The 10332-nt window shown below is 30.9% G+C and overlaps 1 protein-coding gene across 1 annotated transcript in view; it reads left to right on the top strand.

The window, feature by feature from the left end:
• RabX5 (RAS oncogene family member RabX5) overlaps nt 1-9432 on the top strand; it is an 87086-nt gene extending 77654 nt beyond the window's left edge. Inside the window, exons 9-10 of the mRNA XM_090370869.1 lie at nt 6860-6970; nt 9326-9432. Of these exons, the coding sequence (XP_090226995.1) occupies nt 6860-6970; nt 9326-9384 (170 nt within the window). The 3' untranslated portion in view covers nt 9385-9432. The remainder of the gene's footprint in view (nt 1-6859; nt 6971-9325) is intronic.
• The last annotated feature ends 900 nt before the right edge of the window (nt 9433-10332 follow it).

Raw genomic sequence — 10332 nt, forward strand, 5'->3', positions numbered from 1 at the left:
CTAAGTTTTGGTTTTGCTGCCATTGTAGCCATGCAGCTGTATACTAGCTATACTCGGATGTATACTAGCTATACTTAAAAATAATGCCATCTTATTTATTACTTATAATTGTACATACCTGCTAAAGAGAGCATTCATATTTTTGAATATGAATGCTCTCTGTTCAATACTTATAATCACCAAAAATCAGTGACATTTCTCTTTTAGCACCCTCGCTTATTCATTAGACTTTATCACAGCACAAACTGCTCTTGCAAATTAAAGTTATGTAAGTTGGTTGTACAGTGAATGCACCAACTGGTGACCACATTTATGGAACCAATTTTTTTTTTTGCACATAAATAAGTCACAATATTTGTGCAGAAGACATACAACTATATATTAATATAAATGAAGCATGAAAAAAAAAATTCAAAGTAGAATTAAAAATGAGCAGAAAACATCTTACTTGCCTTCATAGTTAATCTTTAAATAAATAGCAATTTAAATTTACATGCACAAAAAATAGATTTAATTCCTTGCAGTCATATTAAATATTGCCCATATTGTAACTGGGATGTATCAGTGTGCCTTACATCATTGTTGCAATGCCAAGCACTTTTGATATATAACTTTGATTCATGTTATCATTCAGATAATGACATAGCATTATTTAATGTGCTAACTGCATAATGGCTTATATGTGTGTGTGTGAGAGGACGGAATTTATAATATGAATATAAACAATAATGGAACCATACTATAATCACTCCCTGATAATGCTGCTATGTAAGTGATTTACACTTTGTGGTTTTTATAGAGGGGTATACACGGGGAAATACTCCTTCCCATATCTCATTGTTAACAAATCAAAAAGATATAAAAGGATATTTAAAATCATTTAAATGCAAATACAACAACCAAAGAGAATCACAGTTTCTGATTTTTATGCAAGGGTATAAAAAATCAGAACATGGGGTGAATACCCCCCCATATCTCACTCTTAGTGGATTGGAGATAAAAGAAAACAATATATCTTTTAAAATAAATATATCTGTCATAAGCTTGTACACAAACAGTTATTTTCTGCCGGTTACTCATGTATAAAAATATGAAACTGTGATTCACTTAGGTTTTGTCATTTTGGCATTCAAATGATATATCATATCCCCAGGAGCAGCTGTAGACTAGCAGCCTGGACAAACCATGCAGTCGGTGCCTGTTACCCAGGTGGCTGCTAAGTAGGCCTGTATGGACAGGCCATCCCTACATATCCCATTCAAGTTCATTAAGAACAAGTTGAGAGAGAGAGAGAGAGAGAGAGAGAGAGAGAGAATTAAACAGCACAGTGCTTGCTTTAATTTGTAGCTTGTACACATTGTGCTATATGGCTAATATGGCAACAAAAACAAAACTTTGCAATCTCTGTTATGTAAGAAATTGAGAAAGGTTGTATATGCCTCATTGTGAAATCCTTAAGGATAGTTACGCTTTTTTTTTTTTTTTTTTTTTAATCCTCCAATGCTATAGTATTTCTTCTCTGAAGTGCATTTGTTGTCATTCTCACTTATACTAAGTGCATACATTCAGTTACTTAAAGAAAGGTGTGCCACATCTGCATTGGGGAATGATGCATTTCATATCGTTAGAAGTTGCAATGTATTTGTGTTTTCAATGGTACATGTAATTCATTTCGTTCACACAAAATGAATTATATGTACACACTGTAGTTAAGTTAAAGATAAATGAATCCTCAGCAAGTCCACGTGCAGTTCTGGAGGAAGTAAGTAGAAATGTAAAATATAAAGTGGTACATGTAATTCATTTCGTTCACACAAAATGAATTATATGTACACACTGTAGTTAAGTTAAAGATAAATGAATCCTCAGCAAGTCCACGTGCAGTTCTGGAGGAAGTAAGTAGAAATGTAAAATATAAAGTGATATGTGGCAAATTTTCATTATAAAATATCTGATTATAGTTGGTTTTGGCAGTCTTCAAATTAGATAAGTTATTCACAAGTTTCAGGACCAGTGGAGACTTTGAACTTCGTTGTAGGTGTATTTTCAATTGTTCATTTCTAAGATGCATATACCATATAAAACCCCATATCATTAGTTGGAAATGGTAATGACTTTGAAATACATTGCATTTCACATAATGGAATATCAAATTAATAAAGATATATTGTATTTCTTTTTCTTCACTCAGAGTCCACCCAATTAGATGTCAGACTTCATAAGATTAGTTTAATGTTTTCAAGTGATGTGGCATTGTTTATTTTGCTTGATGTGGCATTGTTTATTTTGCTTGATGTGGATTAATAATTATTTGATAATGAAGATGCTAATATCTCAAATTGTGATGATTTATGCCTATTGTAAACCCATCTTGTATAACTGTCTTAGGTTATATCTTTTGTTTGTAAACTTGCGTACAGAATATTTGTAAATAATAATAATTATTATAAAATACAAACTTTGCACATTACATAAGGATGACTGCCTAATTCCATCAGCAAAGTTTGCACATTTCATTTTATTAGTATGACATGCTTAATTAATTTTGTTTAATTAAATATGTATGAGCTTTTTCACATGTTATTGTGCTTTTTTTTCCTATATACATATATTTATATATATATAAATCATATCTGTTTGCATCATGCATACATGTTGACTCTTCTGATTTCAGGAAGTTTTCCAATATGTAGTTTTCCTCAGATTTTTTGTCAGGTACAAGCCTACCAAATTTAATGATATACACTTAAAATGTTAAGTGGTTCCACTTTCTATTTATGTTTAGCCTAAGTATGGCAACCATACAACCAGCATAAGTATGTATTTACCATATTCAGCAAAAAACATATCTGGAATCTGCATATCATTTGGTTTGACAGGTACTGTTTGCATATTTGATTTTTATAATAAAGATTTAGCTTTTAATATATTTTAATTTGGTGCTTTTTTTTTTTTTTTTTAAGTGGCATTAATGCAGGTATTATTTAGCATTGTTACTTGATTATCAGGTAGCATGTGCTGTATTCTGGTTATGTTTCTTATTAAAAGAAGGTTGGGTTAATTTAAATATTTATTTTAGTTTTTAAAGAGAAGTTGTGAAAGATTAGGCACTTTGAATTTGTTAGCGAAATGACTGTGCTCTGGTGGTCAATGCACGTAAGATGATATGGTGTGCATGAAACTATCATGCACACCATGCAGAAATGTGGCGCCTCCATAGGCAGGTGGGCAGGAGCAGCAGTGCGTAGCACACGCTTCTTGATTAGACCAGGGTTCGAGCCCGTGACCACCAAATACGGAGGATGCAGAAAGGTCAGGGAATGACCACCGCATATCTCCGGAGCAATATATGGCCTTAGTTGCTAATGCTCCTAAAAAAAAATGCAGAAATGTCAACAACAACCAGATCATGGAACATAAAGATTTTGGAATAGTCAATACTGTGTAATTGAACAAGACAAAAATAAAATAAATGAAGCAAAGAACTTTAAAATAGTTTATTGCATTTCATGATTATGTGTAATCTACTTTCTGCACCTTATGAAATGAATTAATTAGCCACCATTAATTTGGTAGAAAAGTCTTGAAATGTCATTTGAATATTGCAGTTCCAGAATGTTCTGGCTAAAGCCAGATATCTGTTAAGTCTTCCATTTTTCAGTTTCTAAAACTTTGTAGGTATGGTAATGTCCTTCATGTTATATATCAGGGGTGGGCAACTTAATTTGTGATGCGATCCTTTTTTTCTTCAAAATGTTCCACGATCTACCATCTGAAGAATTTCATTGCACATGGTTAATAAAATTAATCAACACATATTGAAAAATGTTGTTTATAAATTTTAAAATTAAATACAATTCAGAATTCTTATTTTAAATTCATACGTATTTAAATTTTTAATTTATGTGAAGTTTGTGTCTTAATGTCATCTGCCAAGCTTTCAAAATCAGGGATATACTGTGATAAGGCCAACCGTAAAGAATCTTCTGTATGCAAGTCCATAAGAATAGAGCAATTCTTCGTCTTTGTTTGTTTCAAATACAAAAAGGCCGAGTCACATAGATATGTGGAACCAAAACATCAATTTAAAAGTTCACTGCATTTTTTTACATTTGGGTACTTTTCTCAGCAAACATATTTCCAAAAGTCCTTTTCTGATGATCTGGCTTTTAGGAAGATATCGTTTCGCAATGTAATAATTTTATTTTCAAGTAATGTTTTCTCCATGTGAAAAATCTCAACGATTTTTTCTAAAATTTGTTTCGTATCTAAGTCGATATTAAATGGATAAGAAATATATTGAACAATGTCTTCAATTGTTTTAAAATCACTGAATCTGGTTTCAAAATCCTCCACAACTTTCTCAATTTCAGAAACTTATTCTCACTATTAAATTCAAAAACAGGATATTTTTGCAAATGATCTTGCATATTTGCAAAATGATCAAATTCTGTGCAGAAATACTACTAATCATGTCACCCACATTTTTATTTTTTCCTTGTAATTTCAAATTCACACAACCACTCCGTATCTTGTAGCTGCTGATAATCATCTTCCCAAAAAAGTTTGATCAACAAATATTTTAATTTTATTCAGGAAATTTTGAAATCTCTGTAGAGACTTACCCCGACTCAGCCAACTCACATCGGTGTGTAATATCAGATCTGGTTCATTTTCATTGAGTTGCATTTTGACAAGTCTCCTTTGAAGAGATTGTCCTCTGATGGAATTCATAATTTTGAAAGCTATGTCCATAACACTTTTAGTATTTAAGTATTTAATCTTTTGCTGGCTAATACATGTTAGCCAGCAAAATATAATACAGTGGTAACTCAAAAAATCTGAGACTTCATCTTTTGGCACAATGCAATGAATCCATTTAGATGCCCCATCATTGCTTTAGCTCCATCTGTTGTTATTGATACGAGCTTAAATGGTGGTAATTTAATTTTTTCAATAAAATTTTTGAATGTGTTAAATATATCAAGCCCTCTAGTGTTTTTCTTTTAATGAAACCATACCCAGAAGTTCTTCTCTAGTGGTAGAATCATCAAAACCCAGACGAATAAAAATGAGCAATTGAGCTGTATCACTGATGTCTGTAAATTCATCCAGTTGTAAAGAAAAGGAGACACAATTAGCAATATGAGCACGCAATTGTTCGCTCACATTTATATTCATTTTTTCGTCACATCACAGTATTTCGAGATAATTTCAGATCTTGAAGAGCACTTTTAATTAAATTTTTTTTCTTAAAATTTTCAAAAAGAGAATCTGTGATTTCTAAAAATACGTCTTTAATGAATTGACCATCAGAAAATAGTTTGAATTTTTTAGCAAGAAGATGACTCACTTTAAATGATGCAACAGTTACTGTTTTAGATTGTAAATTGGGTGTCATGAAGAAATTTTGTTGTGCATTTAAGTTCTTTTCATTTATTTTTTCTAAGGTCATTATTAGGCAGAAAATTCAATTAGTATTTACCATGGAGTGCGTTGAAGTGTCTTTCTAAATTTCCTTTTTTTTGGGTATGGCCACAGAAGCATTGCAAATCAAACAACAACATTTTTCTTTTATCATTACAAAAAAGTATTCTAGTTCCCATTCTTGAGGAAAATGATACGTTTCATTCTTTTTCATAGTATTTATTTTAAATCAAAGGGTATTAAATTAACAGTACAAGTACTGTCCAGTTATTAATATTAAGTAAGCTAAATAAGAATTCAACGCATACACTAAGACTATGCTCTCCACAATGTAACTGTGAATTTTCACTAGACAAATGTAGCAGCTGTGCGGTGACAAGAGTAGTCACGTAGTTCAACGGATTTGTAATAAGTGTATGCAGCGGGGTGCATAATAATAACATTTAGATTTTGACTAATCTGTTTTTTATATAATTTAAAATTTGTCATGATCGAACGAAATTAAAGCCACAATCGACTTGTTGGCCACCCCTGCTATATATAATAAAAGTGTTATGACATATTGTATCCTATGAAATGCCATTGTATAATAGTAAAATATCACAGTCAAAGCAACACTTCACTGTATAGGATGAAGGCATTTAATCTTTTTATGAATGAGTTTCCTAAATGTGTCCCGCTCTGTGGAATAAGTCTTTATTGTAATTTGGAGGTTTATAAACATGTAAATTTTATATATACATAAGCTATTCTCATGCTGCCATCCATTAAAATCATGTCTACTATTAGTTGGAAACACAGATAAGAGATAGCAGTGGGTACTTGAAATGACCTCAGAAACAGATCATATTCACTCCAGAAAGGGTTAATACAAAAGTTTTCATAGTGGGTATTAAGATATTTTCTCATGTGTGAGTTTTTTTAATTCTTCCTTTTTTGTGTTCTGTTCAGCCACATGCCACTTCAAATATATCCACTTGTAACGTATAAATTTTTACATCTTTTAAATTTTTACTGAAGAAAGCCCTAAGATATGGGTCATACTGTATATCATTTCAAACTATAAAGTATTAAATTTCTATTAAATATCTTTATCCTACAGTGATGTGTGCTTTAATTGAAGTTGTTTGCACCTTGTTGTTAAAAAAGAGCTTTTTTTTCTTGTGAACATATCCAAAAATGCAGATACCTTTAAAATTTCAAGAATCTCTCAACAAAATTGCCTTTCTCTTTAATTATAAATATCCATTTAGCATAGATTATAAAATGATATTTTTGAGATGTGACTGAGAAAAAAAAAATATTTTTTTTCATTGTAACAGCATATATTTTTGCATACTGTATCTGTCATGTTTTTTCTGTTTTTGCTCTTTTATGACCTTGACAAAAGAGAAATTCCTCATTCTTGAAATGAAATCTTCCTTTCTTTCAGATGAGAATGTAAAAGATTTATTTTTTCGTATGGCAGCTCTTGCTTTCAATGAATCCGTCCTTAGAGAATTTCAAGACCCTGCCAAAAAAGAAATTACATCAGACTTTATTAGTAAGTAAGGTTTTATAGAAGAATGTGTGTAAATCTTAAAAACATTTTTCAAATCAAGATTTGTTATATTTTTAGCAAATGGATCTATTAATTAAGGTTAGTAGGCCACTTTGTTGATAGTAAAATTTTAACTTTTCTTGCAAAGATTCATTAGTAGGTCTCCTTAATGGTATTACCTGGTAGGTTTTTTTATGGCTTAAGCTCAGTTAATCTTTTCTTGAATTTTGCTAGTTTATAAGCAGATAAAGATATTCCAACTAAGAATTTTTAATCATTAACTTTTTTTTTAACTCATGACACCTCAAATACACGTAATCAGAACAACAAAATAAGAGATTTACATTAACCTCATAGGCCTTACCTTAAGATTATAGAATTGTGAGTAAAGTTTAAAGTTTAAGGCTTAATGATTTGAGCAGATCTGAATATGGAGGACAGTGCAACTGTTCAGTTGGTAGGCAGCTGAATCATAATTTGGAGTGTGCTTGAGGTAATGACATGTTTGCTAAGATGAGGGATCTCAAGGTTAGCAGCGAGGAAACAGCATTTAAAATTGTAAATGAGTGAATGAATGGTTGATCTTTGTTTGACTACCACAAGATCCAGTGCTTGCTTATTCAAAATTTCTTGAGTGATGAGGATCAAATCATATCCCCAAAAAGTGCTATAAGATAGATGCACCTGTAAGTGTGTGGAAGGTATTTTAAGAAGTATCTTGCTTGCCATCTCTTTCATTATTTGAAAAAAATAAACATGATAATATTAAATTATAAACATTTATATACATATAACCTAGTTTATAGAATAATATCTTAAATAAAATTTTATTTATTATTTTTTAAGTTTAAGAAAGGCATACTGAAACCAATTAATTTCACAAAAGAGCTTTTCAGTAAAGACCTTTTCTGTTAAAGGCTATACAGGAAATTGATTCACAAGAGTATGGTGGAGACATTACATAATGATTGTCCATCACATCTTGCCACCAGTGATGATCCATGACTGTGTCAGCCACAGAACATGCTGATGCTGTTCGTGATTTGATTTTGAAAGGTTGCATTGGGCTACATTACATAGCAAAGACACTAAACATATCTTGTGAATAATTTCAGTGAAATGAGTACTTAAAATATTTGAATACAAACCAGAAGAGGGAAAGGGTAATTCATATAGGCAGGTCTTTTGAAATTTTCCCACAATCAAACAAGTTTGTCATCCAGTTGGTGACAAATGAATTAAAAAAATAATGAATTAAATCATTAATTCATTGATCCAGAGACTAGACAACAGTCTGTAGACTGGTATCGTGAAGGATGCTGGAAAACAACAACCAAAGTGACAGCATCAGTTTTTTGGGGGGGGGGGAGAAAAAGGATATTCATTGCCTTCAATAGGATAAATATTATTCTTCCTTGTTACTGAAATTTAATAAGCAATTAAATGCCAAGCATTATATCAGACTCTCCAGAGGGATCTTTTTACTGCATGAAAAGGCTCAGGTAACAATCAACAATTTAGGCATGAATTACTGTCACACATGCAATCAGTCCAAATTGATATAATTTGGACTAAGGGATCGGGGTACCTGCACTTGTGGAGAGGACGAAACAGCTGAACACATTATGCTGAAAGGCAACTTATATACTGATTTAAGATTTAACTTGGAGTTGTCTGTTGGTACTCTGGAAAAAGAGAGACTTTGGATTATGTTCATCATAATCCAAATTTTATATATAATCCAAATATTTGGATTATATATAAAAGCCTCCTTTCCAACATAGAAAGGAGGCTTTTATATATATTTTTTAATAACTATGTAAGTGCAGTCTTTAGAGGGTGTGCTGTGGTTATTGCTGATAGTAGAAGCCCGTCTCCTAGTGGCAGGGGTGGCAGCTCGTCTTATTAAAATTGATGGACGTATAAGATCAAGACCTGATTCTTCTAAGATGAAGATAAGTGGCTGTTATTTAATATGTTCTTGTTTATTTTGCATTATGTTATATTAACTAACATTTTTGAACTCGAAACTCAGACATTATAAAAACTTAGACCCTATCCACGGATAGGCTTCGGCCTAGGTAGTGGTTTCAGTTAACTCAGTGATAAAAATATGCCATATTTCTGCTGAAATATGGCATATTTAACAGGGTAGAGGAAGCTTGTACAAAATATATAAAAAAAACTGAGGATTGCAATTTTTATACATCAGTGGCCAGTGATTAAAAATACATTCATCTCATATTAAATTTCTGAATAATGTTATTTTATATTTCTCTTGAAATTATGGTATTATATACATTATTTAAATATACTCCTTTTTTTTTTTTTTTTTTTCTTTACTATTTTTGTTTGAAGAACTGGAAGACACATTTGAAATAAGAAGGAAAAAGCCTAAATGTGCAGGTCGTTGCTAGAAATCGCCACCAATTTGTTAACTAGACAGCCGACATATCTGATGCAACTTTTATATTCAAAATTTGGAGTTGAATATATTTACAAATGTGTATTTTCTCATGTTAATGTTTTTAAAATATGTGATTGTTCCTTATATATGTATACATGCATGTATATATATTTATATACTTTTTTGCTTACTTACTATTTTTAAAATGTTAATTTTAAAAAATATTGAATCTCTTTTGTTATTAGTTTTAAATATATAATACTCATAACTGGCAGGTATTTCAGACATCAAAAGACATATATCTTTATATTGAGGTGTTAACACAAATTGTTAAGCTTGCACTAGTTTTGCACTGTTTCTAGTGTAAGAAAAAATTATCTATTATTATAATGTTATGCAAAATATGCATTAATAAACTTCTGTAACTTAAACATTGAGCATTTGCAGTAAGAGGTGTTGACATGTCCACAATTAAGAAGATAATAATCTAATTAAAAATTACTTTGTTGAGTGCTACTTAAATTCTGTTTGTATATAGAAATACTGCAGCTTGCTTTTCCATTATGTATGTTGTTTTTTTTATTTGTCAGGGTTTTTTTTGTTTGTTTTTTGCTGTACTGTTTTACACATCTTAATGTGTAGATTAGTGCAGTAATAAATGTTAAGGAAAAATACATTTTATTAAGAAATGATTTCCATATCTATTTTATGAAGATAAAAAAAATGTGCCTTAACTAGACAACTTTTTTTTTTTTTTTGGCTTCAAGTACTATGGATTTTACTTTTAGTTTATTCCCAAACAGAGTGATTATATATAAAAAAAAAATAGGAAAAAAAATGTACAAGCCCTTTAATCTGCTTCACCATAAAATACCATACATTTGGGGTGATGCTCCAAATTTTACAAATCCTTGATTCTGTTCAAAAAGACAACATATAAGTAAATATCGATAGTTTC

Source organism: Mastigoproctus giganteus, chromosome 3 (assembly GCF_048544385.1).
Source record: "Mastigoproctus giganteus isolate SK-2022 chromosome 3, ASM4854438v1, whole genome shotgun sequence".
NCBI classification, from domain to species: Eukaryota; Metazoa; Arthropoda; class Arachnida; order Uropygi; family Thelyphonidae; genus Mastigoproctus; species Mastigoproctus giganteus.